Raw genomic sequence first — 23,585 nt, 5'->3', positions numbered from 1 at the left:
AATAATTTTGAATTATTTTTGTTGTTAAATATGTGGCATATGTAGAATATATGATGATGTGGTGTGGAGCAAAGATTTCCTTCGTTTGCATTCGTTAGTTGCATGCAGAGCTCGCTGGTGACTTTCCGTCTTAGTAGTATGGCAATCATTCCAAACTTATGCTGACCGAAACTTGATTCCACATCATTACATATGCTCTCTCTGTTATTATATATAGAGAGGTGAGTATAATATATAGTCCTATTCTCTCTCAGATGAGTCTTTCTCTCTCCCTTTCACACACACACGCAGGGGCATGTCTCTGTCTATCCATCTAGCCAGAGTTGGCTAAACACAAATGGAGAGCTGTGAGGTTTATTTAGATGACATTTGTCTTTCCTTCTTCACAGAGAATTCTGCCTTACCTGTGTGAATGTCATAGGCCAGAAGCTCAGAGGGTGAACATACAAACATAAGAATGACCATACTGGGTCAGACCAAAGATCCATCCAGCCCAGTATCCTGTCTGCCAACAGTGGCCAATGCCAGGTGCCCCAGAGGGAGTGAACCTAACAGGGTAATGATCTCTCCTGCCATCCATCTCCACCCTCTGAAAAACAGAGGCTAGGGACACCATTCCTTACCCATCCTGGCTAACAGCCATTAATGGACTTAACCTCCATGAATTTATCCAGTTCTCTTTTAAACCCTGTTATAGTCCTAGCCTTCACAACCTCCTCAGGCAAGGAGTTCCACAGGTTGACTGTGCGCTGTGTGAAGAAGAACTTCCTTTTATTTGTTTTAAACCTGCTACCCATTAATTTCATTTGGTGGCCCCTAGTTCTTATATTATGGGAACAAGTAAATAACTTTTCCTTATTCACTTTCTCCATACCACTCATGATTTTATATACCTCTATCATATCTCCCCTTAGTCTCCTAAGGGCCTTTTGTCTATGCAGGCTCTTTCACCGTTCACAGTAATTGCTGCAGGTTCATATAAGCTCTTTGTGGGGAAGCTCAGCCACATGATGCTTACGTGGACTTGGAGTCTGAGAAACCCCATGTGGCCATATGAAGGGGCCCGGATAATTAATGGGGTTCCAGGTTCATTTCACAACACTAAATGGAAAGAGGCAGCAGTACTCAAAGTGGGTTACTAATAGATTTTTCACTTCATTGGCCATTTTGAAAAGTAACAGAACAATTGTTTCGGTGTCACTGAATCTGCATTTTTTCCACCAGAAGAAGTTTTGGCTAAAACATTTCACACAGCTGTAATCATTGCCCTCAAGAGAATGAGGCTCACTCTAAAAAGAAAAACCAAAAAACCAGAAAAAAACCCAGCTGTATTTACACAGGAAAAGGAAATCTGATCAGCTTTCACTCAGAAGTGCTCTGTTTACAGAGCTGTCAGAGAAGTTGATGTTAAATGTTTTCTATTTACAAATGACAATTACACACTAAAGTACTGTGGTGACAGTTTAGCTCATTTTGGAATGATAAGGTATATTTCTTTCTCCCCCTGCCCCTCCCCTCCATATTAGATCTTTTTACACAGTGACCAATATTTACAGTAGCAACCAGTGACGCTGTGTGCCCCAATTTTATTGTGCCCAACTGGAGACTCCTTAATGAGCCCTAACTTTCAGAGGTGGGTGTTTCTACAAGTCAAGCCCATTTAAGGCATCTCAAGTTGGGAACCCAAATCTCAGGCCACCCAAAATCTCTAGCCACTCTTGAAAACGTAATCCATTAGCTGCCACTAAAAAAATAACTTCCCAGGGATGTGTTGTACGTCATGGTTCTGCTGGGCTAGAGAGCTCATACAACAAAGCCTTTCTAAAAATACTTCTCAGCCGAGCTACGCAGAGACTCCAGGATCCACAAGTGCTTTGCAGACATTAATTGACTGGGCCTCACAATACTTCCTGCGCACTACAATTTACTATCTCATTTAGAGATGGGCAAACTGAGGCACAGAGAGGCTAACTCTGAGCAAATGTGTAAGCAAGCCAGGCAGTGCTTAATTTCTGCCAGGGCTTGCAAGGGTTTGCCAGGGCTGAATCCCGGCACCCCTAGGCTTGGCATTTGATAGCCAGGGCACCTCTGGGCTTGCAGCGTCAGTTATGAAAGTAAAAATATTGCTTGAGGCCCGGCACCTCTTTCATTACAAATTAAGCAGTGAAGCCAGGTATAGAACCCGGGAGTCCTGGGGCACTTCCTGTTGTTGCTAGATGACACTGTCTTCCATTGGGACTCTTCTAAAGCGTGGCTCCTGCTCTCGTGTTCCTCCACCTTCTGCTAAAAACAAGATCAGAGAAAGTAAACCAAGACCAAATAAAACCAACAGCCCTAAGGGCTAGCAGAGCCACCACCCACCTCCTCCCACAATCCTGCTTTGTTAGGGTGTGTGGACCACCTGCAGTCTCGCTCCCCCAGCAGAATCGAATCAGGATTTTCCACAGCATGGTCAAGTGCCCTAGTCACTGGGCTACAAGTGAGACCCAACTTCCTTTGTGGATTTGGACCTATGTCCGTCTGGTGACTGCTGCACTAAGTCTTCACAGCGGAGTTAACTCAGCGGATCTACACTCCAAGTTACTCCTCTCGAGTGAGAGTGGCCACACCGTGAAATAGCACTCTATCTGCTGTGTCCGCATTGGCACTGCACTCACCCGTGGTGCGGTGCTAAGTCTTCCAGGGACACATCCCATAGTTCTTTGTGCCCCTGTGTACTGAGCCACTCTGGGAATTCCTTCCCCGTGAATTCTGGGAGAACTTGTCTGTCCTCTCTGGATATGAGGGGGATTGTGGGATGGCGTTACAGGACTAGCAGCATTGAAGTGGCGATAGCTTGCCTCCACATGAGAGGGTGGTTGTGTTAGCAGCTGACAAGCTGCACTCAGTAGGACTTGAGTTACGGAAGACAAGCCCTAAGAGGTGAAAAGCAATAGCGTTATAAGGTCTAAGTAGTACTAAGGTTCCACTTAAGCCCAATTTTAGAGAGTTTAAGTGGTGCATAGGCCTCTGCGCTGAGGTGAAGTTTGCCCAGAGAGCCTAGTATCACAGCTTCATAGAGATTAAAGCCAGATCATCCAGTCTGACCTGTTGCACATCATAGGCCACCTCAACACCAAGTCCAACAACTGCAATTAGATCAAAGCATTACAGCCTGTAGGAAACTAAACTGTGACATGCTACAGACAGAGAACAGGAGGGACTGAGGTGCACCAATGCCCGAGATGCCTGCAAAGGCAGAGAAATGAGAATTAAGTTAGACATGATCCAGGTTATAAAGGGGAGGTGTGTACCTTGTGCACACACGATATTTCTCCTGCACACGGAGTCAGGAATATGTCCAGATGCTTCGTGCCAATGTTTTCAGCCACCCCAGGATGGACAGAATGGGCGTACCACTCCATAGACACTGATGCTGATTTTAATTGACACAATAATTCCTTTGTGCTTTAATTACGTCCTCTATCTGTCATTTGAGCTCCAGCTTTCTTCTCCATTGGGAAACCCCTATAATGCTTAACTGGATGAACATGCTTTACTTTCACCTCTGTTTATTTTACTATGGAACACTTCCCAGTAAGACTGTCATGCATGGTTTACTATCCCCATCTAATCTGGAGTTTGTTTAAGCAAGTTTTATTATAAATAGACCATTTGTATAAATCATTGCAAACTAAACAGATTTGTTTTGATATCAGGTATTAACTGAAGGGCGCTTCACAGACTTTTCTCTAAGTGCTGGATTTTACAGCTGTTTTTATAATAATTGCAACCTTGAGAGGAAAGCATCTCTTTTTATAGATGCAGTTTGGGAACTAGGGAGTCATGGTGTGTTAGTGGCAAAATGATATATGTAGGTTTCTTTATGAATAATATGGCACTCAAGAGGAGATTAGGAAAGGAAGAACTAGGTCAGGGAGAATTAGACTGTCATGGAGACATTCTTAAGGTTTACATTAGTTAACTTAATTTCCCCACATCCCTACAGGCCAGAGGACCTGTTTTACCGTCCATCACTGGATAGGAAATAGCACAAGGAAAACTATTCTCATGCTGTCTCCCACCTGGCCAAAATGAGGAAGCCAAGTGAAAGGAGTGATGTAGGTCATATTATGTGATAACATTCTTCCCATTCCCCTCGTATCTCAGGAGGACATTAAGCAAAAGCTACTAGAAGGTCCAGAAGGGATCACCTCAAACAAGAAATCACATACACGCATACTGGAAGGGAAAATATCAGGAAACCTACCAGGAGAGCATACAAGAAACCCAAAACAACTATTCTAAAAACTTGACGACAGCCAGTCAACAGAAAAAAACAAAAAGTGGAACCAACTACAACAACTCCACAGCCCATGGCACACCACCTTCGGGAGAAACCAGGGTGCCAGGACCCACCAGGTGGTCACTACACAACACACTAACATCATCAATTTACCAAGACTACCCCTCACTGGAGCTGAATATCTGTACTCTCCCAGGGTCTGGACTTCTGCCCTACCACAGAACCCAACACCATACTGACTTGTGGAGAACTGAAAAATTCTTTTGCTGACTCTGCCTCAAAGAATCTTTTCAGGACAATGACGAGACCACCCACAACTACCACATCCCCACCAACAGTCATACGGAAAAAGTGTCATCAGACTGGATACCCCACAGTGGACAAAACCACACTCTTGAAACATTACATTGATTGCTTCAGGAAAATAATTGACTGTGAAATTGTTAACAAATGTAACATCCATCACAATCTCATTGCCACCAAGAGGACACTTATACAGTCCCTGAAATCAAACCACCAGATAGTGATCAAAGCAACAGATAAGCGAGTGCGGGGGGGGGGGGGCACAATAGTTTTCAACTGTGATGACTATGCCAGCAAGGCCAACTGACAACTCTTTGACAGCACCTATATAAAGAACTCAAAGAAGACCACACACCACAATTCACCCAGGAATTTAAGGATATCATGAAATCATTCCCCAGCCAACTCCAAGAGAAACTCAACAACCTCATCCCCCACGAACCCACCTCGGGGACCTTCTACATCTTTCCCAAGATATGCAAACAAGGGAACCCAGGCAGACCCATCATATCTGGCAATGGCACTGTAAGTGAAGGAATATCAGGACTCATGGAAACCATCCTCAAACCACTCACCACACAAAGGGCCAATTTCATCTGGGACTCAACCAACTTCCTCCAGAAACTCTGCAACATTAACAACTTCTCTCAGAACACCACCCTTTCCACCTTGGATATCACCTCCCTATACATCAAAATCCCTCACAAAGGCAGCATTGCTGCCTGCCTCAAATATCTACAAGACAATGGACAACACTCAGATACCCACCAAAAACACATCACCAAAGTCATCCATTTGATCCTCACCCATAACAATTCTATATTCAACAATGAACACTTTTTTCAAACCATCGGAACAGCCATAGGTACCAGGCTGGCTCCCCAGTATGCCATTCTATTAATCGGCCATCTCAAGGAAGCATTTCTGGACAAATGCACCATGAAACTAGTGATATACCTGAGCTACATCGATAATATGTTCATGCTCTGGACAGATGTGCTAAATTCCCTCACAGATTTCCACCACAACTGCAACAGTCACCACTCATCCATTCAAACTCTCTCTAAAACACTCCCACACCTGCATCAACTTCCTGGACACCACAATCAGCTTCAGAAATGGACCCCTCCAGACAACTATGTACAAGAAACCCACAGATCACCACATTTACCTTCACAGATCCGGTAACCACCACAGACATACTAGGAAATCTGTTATCTACAGCCAGACACTCAGCTACCACAAAGTATGCTCTGAGGAGAAAGTCCAGGATGTACACCTTAATACCACCTTTACAAAACTAGGACGCTCCACCAGAAAGATAGATTGCATCATGAAACAGGCCACCCAAATGCCCAGATAGAACCTGCTTCAATACAGGAAAAAAACAACCCTTCAACCGCACACATCTGGTTGTCACCTACCATCCCATACAGGGAATCATTAAATAACTACAACCCATTGTGACATTCTATACCTTGGGGGATTGTGCTATAACCCCCATATTCCTCATTTTCATATAATCATGATCTTAGGTATAAAGCAAGCCTTCTAAGATATCGGGGAAAGGGTATGATCTGCTGAAAGTCATTTCTCTATCCACAGATGTGCATCATTAATGCATATGAGGTTATGAGAATTGTGTCGTATGGTTGTCACTAAAACATGCTGTAAATTGGGGGAATCAGCCAGATATTAGCTCCCCAGAGGCAACAGTAAGGAAAGTAACCAGTGTCGGGGCAGGATGTCAAACAACCCATCAACAAAATGAAAAAGTGAGCTGTAGCTCACAAAAGCTTATGCTCAAATAAATTGGTTAGTCTCTAAGGTGCCACTAGTACTCCTTTTCTTTTTGCGAATACAGACTAACATGGCTGCTACTCTGAAACCCATCAACAGTCATTGTCCAGCAAGGGAGCTACAATGCAATGACTCACCTGCATGAGGCCCCACCAGGGGAATTGCTCAGCTTTGCCTGGAGAGACTCAGAAATGCCCCCCAGACATGCCTGGACTTGTGCTCCCCTAGCACATAGACTGAGAGTATAAAACAGACAGAGTGGACACATACTGAGCCCTTTTCCTGCCCCCACCTATGCTGCAAGCAACCAAGACACTAAGAAGAAGACAAGACTCCAACACAGGAGGCTGGCCCATGTTTAAGGAACAAACCTGTATATTAAGGACTGCAATATCCAGTGGAGTGAGAAAAACTGCTTAATCTAGTTGCTGCCTAGTCTCACAGGTTTGAGAGTTTAGACTGCGTGCTTTTCTTTTCTTTTCTTTTGGTAACCACTCCAGCTTCTTATGCTTTGACTTATAATCACTTAAAATCTATCTTTATAGTTAATAAAGCTGTTTGTTTATTCTACCTGAAGCAGTGTGTTTGGTTTGAAGCATGTCAGACACTCTCCTTGAGATAACAAGCCTGGTACATATAAATTTCTTTGTTAAATTGACGAACTCATATAAGCTTGCAGTGTCCAGCAGGCATAATTGGACACTGCAAGATGGAGGTTCCTAGGGTTGTGTCTGGGACTGGAGATATTGGCTAGTGTCATTCAGTTGCAAGTAGCTGGGAGCAGCTTACATGCCAGAGGCTGTGTGTGAACAGTCCAGGAGAGGGGGTTCTCACAGCAGGTTAAGGCTGGCTCCTAGAGTCAAGGATTGGAGTGATCTAGCAGATCATCGGTCCATACAACACCAGAAAGGAACGTCAAACCCATATCAATGGGGACACCAAACTGAAAGAAATCTTTCCCAACCTCCCCACTTCTGCCTTTCAAACAACCCCCGATCTCACCAAGTCCATCATCAGAAGCAAGCTCCCCACAAACCAGGACACACCAACTCAAAGCAGCATCAAACCCTGCTAGAACAACAGATGCAAAATCTGAAGACATATCTCTATTGCTACAATGATCAATACACCCTCACAACACACCTTTCAAGATCCATGAGTCCTACACACGCCTAGCACAACATTTGGTGTACCTATCCAGTGCACTAAATCCCCCAATAAAAACTATGTGGGTGAAACCAGACAATCACTACATTCTTGAATGAATTCACACAGAAAAATAATAAAAGACAAAAATACCCTGTCACCTGTGGGCAAACACTTTTCACAACATAATCACTGCATAACTGACCCTCAGTCCTTGTCCTCAAAGGAAACTTGCACAAATACCTTCAAAAGGCAAGCTTAAATTCATATCCTTGCTAGACACTGAAAAACATGATCTTAATAAAGACACTGGATTTATGGCTTTTTACAACAATCTGTAAACTACTAACCCCTGCCCTCTTTTGGCCTATGACTGCAGAGGTGTTAACGAGCTACTTCACCTTGACTGGTCTCTTAGACTATGTGCTAACTACTTATGCTAAACAATCTGTTCCACCTTGTGTTTAGCTGTGACACTCTGAATACCTTTCCAGGCCAGAAGAAGAGCTCTGTGTATCTCAAAAGCTTGTTTCTTTCACCAGCAGAAGTTGGTCCAATAAAAGATATTACCTCACCCCTCTAGTCTTGCTAAGCAGCCACTAAGCAGACATTTTTATATCAGCAAGTGTGGACAACGTGCATCCAAGAGTTTTAAAAGAGTTAGCTGAGGAGCTTGCTGGACCATGAATGATGATTTTTCAATATGTCTTGAAGCACTGGGAAAATTTCACAAGCCTGGAAGAAAGCTTATGTTGTGCCAATATTTAAAAAGGGTACACAGGCTGACCCACGTAATTATAGGCCTGTTTGACATCAATTCTGGACAAGATAATGGAGTGGCTTATATGAGATGTAATATACGGGAATAAAGAATTAAACTAATTGGATGTATTTTCTGTGATTAGATTACAAGTTTGGTTGATAAAGGTACTAATGTTGATGTAATAGACTTCTGTAAGGCATTTGACTTGGTACTGCATGACATTTTGTTTAGAAAACTAGAAAGCTGTAAAGTTAACATGGCACACATTAAAAAGGATTAAAAGCTGGTTACGTGGCATTGTAAATGGGGAAACGTCAATGAGCAGGTGTGTTTTCAGTGATCTTCTTCAAGGATCAGTTCCTGGCCACACATTAGTTAACCTTTTTATTAATGACCTGGAGGAAAAAATAAAATTATCCCTGATGAAGTTTGCAGATGACACATAAATTGGAGGGTGGCAAAGAATGAAGAGGACAGGTCACTGAATCTGGATCACTTGGTAAGATGGGCACAAGCAAACAGTATGTGTTTTACCATGGTTAATAGAAAAATGTATACCTCTAGGAACAAAGAATGCAGGCCGTACTTACAGGATGGAGGATTGATCCTGAGAAGCAGTGACTCTGAAAAAGATTTGGGAGGGGGATCATGGCGGATAATCAGCTGAACATGAGCCCCCACTATGACACTGTGGCCAAAAGAGCTTGTAGCCCAGTGGGCTAGCTTGCCTTTATTATATTTACTGCTCTGCATTATATTCAGCAGTAACGCAAGAAACCTACAGGTCTGTATTCTGTAAGACATTAGCTTCATAGAATATCAGGGTTGGAAGGGACCTCAGGAGGTCATCTAGTCCAACCCCCTGCTCAAAGCAGGACCAATCCCCAACTAAATCATCCCAGCCAGGGCTTTCTCAAGCCTGACTTTAAAAACTTCTAAGGAAGGAGATTCCACCACCTCCCTAGGTAACGCATTCCAGTGCTTCACCACCCTCCTAGTGAAATCCTAATATCCAACCTAAACCTCCCCCACTGCAATTTGAGACCATTACTCCTCATTCCGTCATCTGCTACCACTGAGAACAGTCTAGATCCATCCTCTTTGGAACCCCCTTTCAGGTAGTTGAAAGCAGCTATCAAATCCCCTCTCATTCTTCTCTTCTGCAGACTAAACAATCCCAGTTCCCTCAGCCTCTCCTCATAAATCATGTGTTCCAGTCCCCTAATCATTTTTGTTGCCCTCCGCTGGGTGCTTTCCAATTTTTGCACATCCTTTTTGTAGTGTGGGGCCCAAAACTGGACACAGTACTCCAGATGAGGCCTCACAAATGTCAAATAGAGGGGAACGATTACGTCCCTCCATCTGCAAATGCCCCTACTTATACAGCCCAAAATGCCTTTAGCCTTCTTGGCAACAAAGGCACACTGTTGACTCATATCCAGTTTCTCGTCCACTGTAACCCCTAAGTCCTTTTCTGCAGAACTGCTACCCATTCGATCCCTAGTCTGTCGTGGTGAATGGGATTCTTCCGTCCTAAGTTGAACCTCATCAGATTTCTTTTGGCCCAATCCTCTAATTTGTCTAGTCCCTCTGTATCCCATCCCTACCCTCCAGTGTATCTACCACTCCTCCCAGTTTAGTGTCATCTGCAAACTTGCTGAGGGTGCAATCCACACCATCCTCCAGATCATTTATGAAGATATTGAACAAAACCGGCCAGCTTTCTATCCACCTTATAGTCCATTCATCCAGCCCATAGTTCTTTAACTTGCTGGCAAGGATACTGTGAGAGACCGTGTCAAAAGCTCTGCTATGATTCAATATCAGGCCCTGATATGATTCTATATCTATCATTCTACATCAGGCCCTGATCCTCAAAGGTGTTTAGGCACCTAACTCCCACTGATGGTGCTTAAATACCTGTGAGTATTTGGACCTCTGCTTACAGCCTCCTCTTCCCTCTATGTCTGTTCTTCTCCCTCCCGCAACACCCTGTGCCTCTCCCTCCCCTCCCCTGACACCCTGTGTCACTCCCGCCTCCACCCAACTCCCCTCCCCCCGACACCCTGTGCCTCTCCCTCCCCTCCCCAGCTCCCCTTGAGTAGGCCCATTGAGTTCAGTGGGATTGCCTGTAGGGGAAGATGCTATTCTCTATCAGCAAAAGTGGATGGGAACCTGGGAGGCAGTGAGCATGAGATGGTCGAGTTCAGGATCCTGATACAGGGAAGAAAGGAGAGCAGCAGAATACGGACCCTGGACTTCAGAAAAGCAGACTTTGATTCCCTCCGGGAACTGATGGGCAGGATCCCCTGGGAGAATAGCACGAGGGGGAAAGGAATCCAGGAGAGCTGGCTGTATTTTAAAGAATCCTTATTGAGGTTACAAGGACAAACCATCCCAATGTGTAGAAAGAATAGTAAATATGGCAGGCGACCAGCTTGGCTTAACAGTGAAATCCTTGCTGATCTTAAACACAGAAAAGGAGCTTACAAGAAGTGGAAGATTGGACAAATGACCAGGGAGGAGTATAAAAATATTGCTCAGGTATGCAGGAGTGAAATCAGGAAGGCCAAATCACACCTGGAGTTGCAGCTAGCAAGAGATGTTAAGAGTAACAAGAAGGGTTTCTTCAGGTATGTTGGCAACAAGAAGAAAGTCAAGGAAAGTGTGGGCCCCTTACTGAATGAGGGAGGCAACCTAGTGACAGAGGGTGTGGAAAAAACTAATGTACTCAATGCTTTTTTTGCCTCTGTCTTCATGACCAAGGTCATGTACTCGAAGGGGGATCAGAGCTGGGCAGTGGGTTGCGGCGCAGGAGGAGGTCAGGGATGCAGGCTCCAGGCTGCGTTTACCTCAGGCAGCTCCTGGAAGCAGCAGTGCGTCGCCCCTCCGGATCCTACGCAGAGGAGAGGCCAGGCAGCATGGTGAGCTGCCCTGTCCACAGGCGCTGTCCCCGCAGCTCCCATTGGCCACTGCAGAGCTGGGCGCTTGGGGTGGGGGCAGCACACGGAGCCCCTTGGCTGCCCCTACATGCAGAAGCTGGAGGGGGACATGCCACTGCTTCCGGGAGCCGTGCAGAGCCAAGGCAGGCAGGTAGCCTTCCTTAGCCCCTCTGTGCCACTGACTGGACTTTTAAAGGCTCGGTCAGCAGTGCTGACCGGAACCACCAGGGTCCATTTTTAACCGGGCGTTCTGGTAAAAAAAACCAGACACCTGGCAACCCTATGGGAGAGGCACAGGGTGTTGGGGGAGGGGAGTTGGGTGGAGGCGGGAGAGACACAGGGTGTTGGGGGGAGAGGAGTAGGGTGGAGACGGGAGAGACACAGGGTGTTGGGGGAGGGGCGGGAGAGGCACAGGGTGTTGGGGGGAGGGGAGGGAGAGGCACAGGGCATAGAGGGAAGAGGAGGTTGTAAGCAGTATTGTAATGATTCAGTGCCCTTGCAAGACAAGACAGTTGGTAAATGACTGGAATTTAGTATATAGACCAGAACAGGGCTACTTTGGGCTCACTGGGTGCCTGACCTGAAACCCTAGGGTGTGAACTCTGCCCCTCTAGGAATGGGAGGTATGGGAGAAGTGATAAAAGACAGGGGGACCATTGCAATGATTTCACAGGAGGAAGGAGGAGAATGGGCTTGAGGCAAGGGAAGAGAGGGAGACGGAGGATGAGGGAGGGGGTGTTTGTGAAGTGAGGGGTGGGGTAGGAGAGGGCAGGATGAGGGGTTTGTGGGACAAGGGAGCAGTGTTTGGGGAGGGTGGGTTGAGCTTTATAGTGGTAGGAGGGAACTTACACTGTTCGAGGTCTTCAATGGGCTAGTGGTATTTCAAGAGAGAGTCTTTGTTGCCTGTCTAATGACTCCTTCAATGGCAGAGTGTCTCCAGTGGGGGTCACATTGCCTGAAGCTGAGGTGAGTGGCACATGTCCTTCATCCCTTCAGCTCTGCATCTGGCAGAGCCCCCCCAGATCCATCCAGATCTTGGCGCATCCCCAGGCTTTGGGGAAAGGACTGACCCCCTTTTCCTTTCCCTCCTTCCAAGCCTTCCCTGAGGTTTCCTCAGAGTTCTGCATGGCAGAAAACCTCAGTAACGTATCTGACTTCCTCAGGGGCATGAGAACAGAACTAGGCAAGAGACACATAAAAATCACTGCACACAACACACTAACTCCTCTCCCACCCTCCGGCTGCTGGCAAACCCAGAGCTCTAAGAGAGTTAAACATCCAGCTGGTTAAGGGTATCGCACCTTGGTTTAGGAAGCTAGATGTCACCTTGTTGCTACCTGTGGAGCCATGCTTCCCCATTTAGCTGCACCTGCATTCTTGGGATTTCTTTTTATAACAGGGGAATGCATTTTCTCATTTATTTCCCTCTCCCCTAGCACTGCAGGTTGCATTGTTCCCCCTTGTAGTGCTGTGCTTGTCAAGGCCAACTATAGCCCTGAACTGTTGTCAGCTAAAATGCCTAGGTGCAAAATGTCAATGCTGTTCAGTATGACACATTGTCTCCAGCTGGTATCAACAGCCACTTACAGAATGACCCTTTTATATAAATATATGAATTGTAGCAATGTGCCTCCATTGGGCCACACTTGCAGCTATTTTACATTGCAGTAGTCACTGCGCATCCTGATAAAGAAACAGTATGATTGCTACCCTTTTATCTTCCAGGGAAAATAGTTTTGTTCAATACCACTGATGGCCTCACTGGCTTTAATTATTTTTTCATGCTATTATGCAGCCTTTGAGATATGCTTGCTTCAGAATTTGAAATGCTAACTACTTAAGCAGTATTGTAATGATTCAGACTGCAAGCCAAGACAGTAGTTAAATGACTGAAATTTAGGATATAGCTCTGAAAACTGGGCTAGTTTGGGCTCAGTGAGTGCTTGACGTGAACCCCTAGGTAGTGAACTCTGTCCCTTCACTGAACAAAACTGTGACTGAAACAGAATGATCAAGCATTATGGGAAGTCACATGCTGAAAACCTTTCTATAATGCTAGAATACGAAAGACTATATTTTAATTCTAAGGTACTACGGTTTTACTTTGATCTAGTTGATTTCACTCAAAAGGGGTAAATCTCATTAGCTGAACTGGAGCAGCCAATATATTTTACATATTTTAATGTCTTCACAGAGAAATGTTGGTTGGTATTGAAGCCAGTGATTATGACTGATAATTAGGCAGCAAAAAAAAAAAAAAGGCCAATTAATAACGCCAGGTGGGCCAACATTTTGTGGACGCTGATGTTCATAAACCATCCAAAATTTAGACAAATAAGTGTAAGAGCATATGCAGAAATACGTTTGCTCGAAAATGTACGTACTATGCAATATATGTGCACTAAAAAGTAAAAGCAATACATTTGGGAAGAATTTTTGAGATCTGCCATGTGGCAAGCATGTGGGACAAGGTAAGGGTTATTATAGCCCCATGATGCCTGCGCAATCGCCCTTTCGTCTCAGGGTAGTGTAGCCTAGGGGCCAAAGTCAATGTGGCTGCCCTCTCTCAGGGCTGTGTGGTCCAGTGGCCAGTGTCAAATATAGCTGCCCTTTCTCTGCAGGTGGCCAGAGTCGATAAGGCTGCCCTCTTTCCGAGGGCTGTGTGGCCTAGTGGCCAATCAGGGTCGACGAAGTAGGGGGACCTGGGCCCTCCCTACTTCACCAGGTCCCAGCCCAGGGCCTTGTCAGTGGCAAGTGTGCTCACCACTAAGTCCCTGGGGATCTGACCGAAACACACTGACTTAATGCCTGGTTCTATAATTGGTCCACTGTCTAGTTCCCCTGGGCCACTTCCTACTGCATCTCCGGGTTCTTTGGCCTGTGCCGCTGCCAGTGGCTCTGACCTCTCTCGGGTGTCTACAGGTACCTGGATATCCACTGGTGTCTCCTAGCCTTTGGCTCCTGTGGTCTGGGGCTTCAGCAGCTCCCTGCAATGTATGTCCTACCTCCTTGGTGGTCAGTCTGAACTGAGCCCAGCTGTTCCCTTTTATACTTGGTTTGCAGCCGGAGCATGCCCAGCAGGGCCGGGTGGGTGTGGCCTCCTCGGCCCATAAGGTGGAGTTAACCCCTGCAGGATCAGTGAGGGGCAAGCATGCCCTGTCACAAGGCCAAACAAAAATGCTACTTACCTGGAATCTCTTCTCACTTTGACAGATGAATGTTCAGCTAGTGCTGACTTGACTTCTGGGTTTATTTGTTTTTATAGTTTCTCACATGAGAAGGGAGTTGGATCCTGGATGCAAAACACTACTAGGACCAAGATTTTCACAAATGGGTACCCAGAAGTAGGCTTCTATGGCTACATTTCAGCACCTAAATAAGTGGCCTGTTTTTTTTTCCAGATGCACACCCAGCAGCTCCCTTTGAAGCCAATGGGAGCTACGGGGGGCTCAGCACTTTTGAAAATCAGCCCATTTAAGTGCCTCAGTGTGGACTTAGAAGCCTAACTTTAGGCACCGAGTCTTGAGATTCTTCACCTAGATGACTCAGAACAGCTAAGTGTTCAACACTTTGACCCAGCTTCCACTTTGTTTTTTATCACACACATCCAAAGGAACTCCAGTGGAGTTATTCTAGATTTACACTAGTGTCACTGAAAGGTGATTGTTTTTCCTGTCTAGTTTTATTTATTTTTTCAATTCCTAGGAAAGAGTACACATGACTCACGCCATATGTCAGCAGTCTTCATGGCCAGCATTTCCAATGGCATAGGTTAGGACCCCATGCAGTCACATGTCCTAGACAATCTTCCCTCTGGGAAGCAGTGCCTTTTTGTCATCAATCAGTGAGTCTACCGAAATGGACAGGAAGACCAATGGCAGTAAAGGTAGTATTGAAGCTGACAGAAGTGGTTAATAAGCTAGATCTACTATTAAATAGAAGAGAGGGAGGGAACACGAGAAAGGAAGTGATATAATTCTCTGATAACTTGCTGTCTTAAGCAAAGAAGAGGGAGAGCCCCGCAATAAATCACTTGTGATGTGGAACCAATGAAAATAAATGTATTTTTTTTAAGAAAGAGAATACAGGTGTTGTCTAGAATCAGACTGGGGAGGCAACTGGAAACCTGAGAAGCTGCATGTTTGGCTCACACAGAAAACTGAAGGATGATCCTTCAAACCATTGGTCATTCAGGAAGTCCTTACTTACTTCAGTATCTCATTGACATCAATGGCATTGCATACATGCATATGGTTTTGCAGATTGGGCCACAAATCTTATGAAGAATAATGCCAGGATTCTGTCCAACCAGGCTGGAAAGCTTGATGCTACCAAATGCTCCAAAACTCAAAGGAAGTCTTTTGATCCAGCAAGGTGTATTGAGGATTGTATTGGAATTGCAAGTTATCACTTTAAGAGCAGGGATTCCTGGTCCCTCACGCAGACTAAGGGACGTTGTAGTGAAGGGTACATTCAGTGGCAGTCTAGAAACAGCCAGGCTAACACAAGGTGTAGTGACTTGGGCTCTCTGCCTTAGGGAGCAGCCTGCTTTGTCTCTCTCTGTGTTTTGCTGACTGAGTATTTTAATTCTGAATTCTAAGAATATAAGCAGTGTTCTGGTGCAACCTTCCAACAAGAGTACTTGATGTTTTAATCTAACTTCTCTCTGTGTATAGCATGAACATAACAAAGGTGAATTCCCAGGTAAAGCTGACTGTAGACTAAGCTACCTGGATGGCTAGGTACAGGACATTGTTGTGGGTTCCTAAAACGCTGCTGTCCTCTTGCTGATGTTCACTAAATGAAACGTCTCTTTAGCACTCAGGAGGTATTGGGAGTGCTGCTATAGTGAATCCATAATTCCTTCCATCTGCAAGCATCAAGATAAGAATTGATATAGCGATTCTCCATTTGATAAATATTTTATTGATTTCTTTTATTTTTATCCTGTTTAATTATAGGACAGCCATTAGAAAATCAGAAATAAGCATTCTAATAAGCCACTGGGTCATCCTCTTTAACAGTACTGAACTGAAGTATTAATTGAGCTTTCCATCTTTGGCAGGGTAAAAGGGGAACATGAGGGAATTACAGGCCAGTATGTTTAATTTCTATGCCCAGTCAATTGCTAGAGCAATTAGCAAAGCAGACATTTTGAAATTATTTAGAGCAAAAAGAGATAACCGGTAACATGGGAAGAAGGGGAAATTACCAGGGGAAAGAGGAGGATGTATAAGAAGATATTAAGGACCTGTAGGAGCAAAGGCAGTAAAAGGGAACAAGGACGTGTACAGGTACATGAGAGGCTGTGGAGATGACTAAACAAAATGTAGTTGTGTATTTAACAGGCAGGAAGAGCAAACAACAGATGTCAGGGAGACAGATGAAATGGCTCATAGCTACTTTGGTGCAGACTTCACTTAAGAAGCAACTCACAGCTTAATGCAATCGTAGTTAATGAGGAAACAGAGAGGTTACCAGGCAGCAAATAGGCTAAAGACGAACTACTGGAAAATATTCAGCTCATCAGACAGCCAGTGAAGTTCAGCCTAGAGTGCTAAAGCGCCCAACAGAATGAATATGGAAACACTGGCTCTCATAGGGGAGAGATGAGGTCCACAGAAGGCTGGAAAAGGGAAAACACGGAGCCTTTTTTTGAGAGAGAGAGAGAGAGAGAGAGAGGAAGCACAGAACGAGTGAACTGCACTCATTTCTGCTTAGCATCTGTCATAAATATAAAGGGAAGGGTAAACCCCTTTGAAATCCCTCCTGGCCAGGGGAAAGCTCCTCTCACCTGTAAAGGGTTAAGAAGCTAAAGGTAACCTCGCTGGCACCTGACCAAAATGACCAATGAGGAGACGAGATACTTTCAAAAGCTGGGAGGAGGGAGAGAAACAAAGGGTCTGTGTGTCTGTCTATATGCTGGTTTCTGCCAGGAATGGAGTCTTAGAACTTTTAGTAAGTAATCTAGCTAGGTATGTGTTAGATTATGATTTCTTTAAATGGCTGAGAAAAGAATTGTGCTGAATAGAATAACTATTTCTGTCTGTGTATCTTTTTTGTAAGTTAAGGTTTTGCCTAGAGGGGTTCTCTATGTTTTTTAATCTAATTACCCTGTAAGATATTTACCATCCTGATTTTACAGGGGGGATTTCTTTATTTCTATTTACTTCTATTTTTATTAAAAGTCTTCTTGTAAGAAAACTGAATGCTTTTTTCATTGATCTCAGATCCAAGGGTTTGGGTCTGTGGTCACCTATGCAAATTGGTGAGGCTTTTTATCCAACATTTCCCAGGAAAGGGGGGGTGCAAGTGTTGGGAGGATTGTTCATTGTTCTTAAGATCCAAGGGTCTGGGTCTGTAGTCACCTTGGCAAATTGGTGAGGCTTTTTACCAAACCTTGTCCAGGAAGTGGGGTGCAAGGTTTAGGGAAGTATTTTGGAGGGAAAGACGCATCCAAACAGCTCTTCCCCAATAACCAGTATTAGTTTGGTGGTGGTAGCGGCAAGGACAAAGGGTGGAATATTTTGTACCTTGGGGAAGTTTTGACCTAAGCTGGTAAAAGTAAGCTTAGGAGGTTTTTCATGCAGGTCCCCACATCTGTACCCTAGAGTTCAGAGTGGGGGAGGAACCTTGACAGCATCAATACTCAGTACACTTCTAGCACAATTAGAGCCTAATCCAACACCCACAGGTGCAACTGAGTCATTCCATTGAAGGCAGCGCTGCGGTATTGGGTCCTTAACACAGAAGTCGCATTGTAAGCATCCATGGGACAAGAAGGTGACGTAATCGATGAAATGGGTTTGCCAATAACAAATTATGGTGATTTAACCTGAATTATTTTTCTTCGCTAGGATAATAAGCTGAATGGATCAAGGAAATGCAGTGGGCCTAGTATATCATTATGACATTTCATTTAGTTCCTTGAGGCATTCTCTTAGGGAAACTACAGAAACACAGATTAGCTAGATCACTTGTAATATGGATACAAAAACAGGTCAGAGATTAGATATTCAGTATCTGAATCTAAAGCTATTCAGCGTACAGGCTTCACTAATTAACTTATGTGGAACCACTTTACCTTTGTCCTTATAAGAATCTCATTTGGTAAGTTTCAGACCATTTCTGCAGGCAATCAAGTCCATACTTTATATACTGCAAGTCTCCAAAAGAAAGCAGTATGGGTTTGCATAGCTGGGGATAGTCTGACCTGTATAAAAGGAGATTCAGTAAGGACCAAGATGATGGAGTAATCAAAGGCACAAATACAGAGCTGAGAACACATGTTGGGAAGTTGAACCCCAAAGGATGGTCTGGGGAATTTGAAGGCAAACTGATTGGTTTAGCAGTGTGACATTGTCCCATACATACCCTACTCAGTACTGGCTAGGACTCCATTGGGGTTCAGTTGTGGACATCCCCAACCTAAAAAGAGACAATTGGAGAAGCCAAAAGCTGGTAGGATGATGACCTCTGGGAACAGATGAAGTGAGCGCAGCATACTCAGGCCCAAGGAAGAACGTGCCTTTCATCAGTCCGCACTGTAGTAGCACAGGCATGTCACTGAAGAGTTATTGGGTTTCAAAGAGAGTCCCATTAGATATCCTTGGCCAAAGGGGCAAGGACAGTGCATCATAGATCTTTCTGGACATGGGGAAAATTTCTCATGGTTCTCAACAATGGTGTTGGACTCTTTTGAAAATCAGATCTAACTGATCCATTATCAGTAAAACTAACAAGGAGGGTGCACTGGTCTAGTGGTTATGGCACAGGACTCCTGAATCTGCCGTTGACATGCTTTGAACTTGGGAAGGTCACAACTTTCAGTGCATCAGTTTCCTGAGGGAATGCTGAATTCCTGAACATATGTAAAGTGTTTGGAGTTCATTGGGGAAAGGTTTTATGTAAGTGTCGATATTTGTATAAAATTTTTGACACATAAAGAACTGTGTGTGAATTCAACTAAGAATTCACTATGGTCACTAGGCTTCATTTAATTTACGTTTCTTTGTTACCCATTTAAAAATCTCAGCATCTGATAAGTGTTTCCACAGTACAGGCTCTGAGAGCACACAGTTATTTCCTAGTCCAACCATATGGGAATGCTGTGTGGCAACACGTGTTGGCAGTCGCAACCCTATAATAATTTCGCAATGGAGCGTGGAAACTGGAAGGGAAAAGCTAACAGCAGTTTTCTTTTTAGCTGCTTACCTCCTTTTTACAAGTATATCTCCATACAGAACATGCATTTGGGACCTGTATTCCCTGCTACGGTGGGACCTCCCTTTATGGAGGGGGAATCCTTCAAATGTCTAGGCTCACCACAGATTTCATTGCCCACTTTATTACGGTAAGAGCATCCAACATGTGGAACAAATAGCACTGTGAGAGGTGAGCAAATAATTGTGGGGTTTTTTTGTTTGTGTGGGGCAGGACACAAAATCTGGGAAAAGAATTTAAAAATTCAAACTGAAATTGAATTTTTTGGGGTTTTCTCACCAAAATGAAAAACAAAACATATTTTTTGTTTTAGATCAAATAAAATGTTTTGTTTAACCCAAAAACATTTTTTGCTTCATGTTTGGATTTTTTTTAACCATTTTTCTTTGATAAATAAATGTAGCTAAATTTCAAAACAAAATATCATTTTGAAACATGGTCAAAATGAACCACTTTGACTTTAAAAAAATCTTTCTTTTTTGGCTGAAACTATTCACTTAATTCAATTTAATTCACTCGATTCGTGATTAGTTTCAGTGGCTCCAAAATGCATTTTTCAGCCACTTTACTATTTGCTAAAAATAATTCACCGAGCCCTAGTCCCTCACTTTTTTCTCCCCAGAGAACTCATGTGCATGGACTCCAGCAGAAAGAAGCTGGGCCACTATTCTCCTGCTGCAAAGGTGGTGGAAAGCAGGGTGCTAGAGTCCTTATCCCATCCCATTTCATTTAAAATGAAGATTTGAGTTCGGTGCTGGCTCATAAAGCCTTATCTTCTTAATTCTCTCAGGCTAGCCTCTAGTGTGCACTCACTTCTTTATAGCTGGCCATTGAATGTGATGGAAAGGGCCGTGAAACTGAAGGCACCAGCAACAATGTTCTTGGCACATTCTAGCCAGACAAAGTAATAAGCGCAGCAAGAATCAGCTACAGTCAAGGGACTTATTTTCCCCCTACTCCTAGAAGAGGGAAAAAACCCTAAGTTTTAATTGATGTGCCAGGATTATTATTATTAACGTGTAGGGGATTTGTTCAAAATTCCCATTAGTCTTTTGTTGGATCAATTGATGAATGGTCTGGTTGTTATCTCTTGATGCTCTCCCCAAAAGCTTTCTCCAGTGAAACCAATGGTGTTTCACAGCCATCGAAGTAGGTGAGATCTTTGTTGTAACCATTATACAAGGCCTTCAGAGCATGTTAACATCTTGCTGCATTTGGAAGCAGACATTTAGATTTTCTGCCACTGGGATCCAAATTAAATGCTGAAGTAAATGCCTCAAAGGTAAGTGGCGGGAGACAGGTTGAAAACAGCTTTATTACAGCCATCATTTACCCATGGAGTGTCCTGCTGCTGGTAACAACCTTTTCAGAGTTGTAGGGTAACATGCAGTTGATTACAACTGGCATATGACGATATTGAGTAATCTATATATGTGATGGGCAGCATAATGTTACTCTCTTGGCATTCCTTAGCTTTTCTCGCAGCCATAGAACTGCATATAATAATACATTGCCCCCACTGGACACGGACGTGAAGAAAGCTAGTGTTACCACCACCACATATTGGATCACAGAGAGACAACATAAATGCTGCACAGCATGAGGACAAAAATCCTGTCTCTTCCACTCTGCTTAGCAGGGAAAGCTTATTTGTAGGGGGGGACTTCAATTAGACCAAGTAGCAGATCATCAAGCAAAGGCAGATTATCTTGTGTTGGGGAAATAATAGGCCTTTTAACTAGTGACTTGGCTTTTAAGAAGTATGTTGTCAGCCAGATCTGTAACTCAGTGATTTGAATGGGCCTATTCAGATTTACACCAGCTGAGGAGTTAGCCTGCATATCAATTGAGCATGATGGTTGCTTCGTGAGTTTTCTGTTTTCTTTTTTAAAAAGCTCTGTCAAAATATCAACCCTTTGCTTCCAGCTCATAATAACTGCACTGTCCTACTGCTTCATCTTTATGGAGTTTTTTTATTGAGGTTTTTAGCTTGGGTGTTTTACATGTGATTGTACAGAGCATTTAAGGAATAGACACAAAAAAGAATATACACAGAGGAAAAGGAAACCAAGCAAACTGCTAGTAGTTAAGAAAATGTTTTGTTGGCAAGTTTTTGGGTAAGAATATCACCAGCTGAAATGTGTACATGAATTATATGACTGATAAGTAGCAGGCACCTGTAACAGCTATTTCAGTTTGGAAACAGAAGGTTTCCAAATTAAAACTAACTTGGCTAGTCTACAATGTTTCCATGTTAAATAGAATATGTCTCCTAGGACAGCGTATACATATTGTTTCATTTATCATCCATATGTTCTTACGACTGGCCAAAAATGAATAGCTTCTATAGATACCTTTTCCTTCCTGTTTTCTGTCTCAGTCTCCAGTGGTGGAGAAACCCATAAGATTTTGTTACATAAAAGCAGGAAGTTCTGACTCTTGATTAGTTAAAGACATTCGCTTGGCAAGTCTGTAGATCCAGCTGTTTGCCTGACCAGAGATCAGCAGTTTGGAAGTAACGTTAACCAAGAAGACTGTATATATAAGTTAGTTTATATCGACTCATTCCAACTGAGTAGTGAAAACAATTATTCACTTCTGATGAACCAATTAGAAGGCAGATGCAAAGTTCCTTCTGATTGGCTCCTCCTCAGAGGTGACTTGATGGTTCTTTTTTCTGAACTTCAGTCATCGTTTCCTGGTTAGTGCAGATGTTTGAAAGAAAAGCCATTTCACTTTATTAACCCATGGCTATTGTGCAACATTTTCCAACCTTGGAATTTCTGAGGAGAATGCTCCGAATGTACATAACAACACACACACTGGGTTCACGTTTTGTTGACTGATCCTCAAACTGTTTATTGTTCCTCCTCAGGGGACTAAATTTCCATGGACGTCTGCAACTGGCACCAGGGGCTGTTCAGACACCAGTACCAAACCTTCAGCTGAATAGGGCAGCCCATTGGATGGCCTAGTACAGCTAGAGTGATGGTTACTGTTCAGACACCAGCGCTGCACTGCAAGGCATATGAGCTGCTTTGTACTGACTGAGGCCTCTGGGTTTGTAACTCAAACCCTCTGGGGACCATGTGGTCTCCCCTTTGTCACAGCACCACCTGGGACAAATCATGGGTCCTCCTCTTCCTTTTCAACAGGTGAATATTATCCACTGTACCCCTAGCTACTCCCCAAACACACACACATGCATCACCCATTCTCTCCCTGTCCACCCCCACAGAGCTGGCATCACAGAGCAATTGAGGGCGGTGAGGAGGAGATAATTACCTCCCTTGTTGCCAGGCTGTGGGAGGAAGTCAATGGCTTTGGAAGAGGTCTCAGATGTGTTTGAACCAGCCCTAACAGCTGCTTATTGTGGCATTGGCTCTGTCCAGACGCTTTGTGCAACATCTTCTGAGTTGTGTACATTACACGTGTTATTCTACACTTACGTTGTATTCTCACTTGGGTTTGGCTTCTAGCTGGCTAGCTACTTTCTGGTCTACAATTGGGTCGAAGACAAGATGAAGACTATAGATGCATGCTGCTCTATCGGGCTATATTGGAAAGAAGAACCAAATGAACGATGACAAGACATGCAGGGAAACAAATACTGTTTTAAACTCCTCAGCTGATATTGGTGGGAGGGAGGAAAAAGGGAGAGGAGGAGAATGGAAAGTAAAATATTTATAAAAGCTCTTGACAGTGTGCTTTTAATTTTTTTCTCTATCATTCCAGATTTTCCTTATCCTACAAATAAAATGTTATATACAGGGAGTGATGCTTGGGTCTGACAGCTTAGAAGAGCACCTTTCCTGACCATGCTAGGAAGCTGTTTTCAGTGATTTTTACCCTTTTCCATATGACACACAATTACACAAAGCCATTTGAGAGTACTGCCTCTGATTCCAATCCTGTAATGACTGCACCCCAGAGCTCCTGAGTAGGTCACAGGGATATCCACATGTGTAGTGATTACTGTATCAGAAGGCCTACAGTGTACTCAGAGTGCATCACATTTTGTCCAAATCTTTGGAGTGGAGCAGTTTTGAAATAGATAACCAGCTAGTGTCAATCAATGGGACCTACATTGATTTCAGCAGTGTTAGGCTGACATATATCAGCT

The 23,585-nt window shown here is 43.9% G+C and overlaps 1 protein-coding gene across 1 annotated transcript in view; it reads right to left on the bottom strand.

Moving 5' to 3' along the window:
* Positions 1-1,345: 1,345 nt before the first annotated feature.
* The window catches only part of ADGRL3 (adhesion G protein-coupled receptor L3), an 815,007-nt gene continuing 792,767 nt past the window's right edge, over positions 1,346-23,585 (bottom strand). Inside the window, exon 24 of the mRNA XM_084625891.1 lies at positions 1,346-2,280. Coding sequence (XP_084482017.1) covers positions 2,213-2,280 — 68 coding nt within the window. The 3' untranslated portion in view covers positions 1,346-2,212. The remainder of the gene's footprint in view (positions 2,281-23,585) is intronic.

Source organism: Lepidochelys olivacea (genome assembly GCF_965140295.1).
Source record: "Lepidochelys olivacea isolate rLepOli2 genome assembly, chromosome: 4".
Lineage (NCBI taxonomy): Eukaryota > Metazoa > Chordata > Testudines > Cheloniidae > Lepidochelys > Lepidochelys olivacea.
This window is presented reverse-complemented; position numbering and strand designations above follow the sequence as displayed.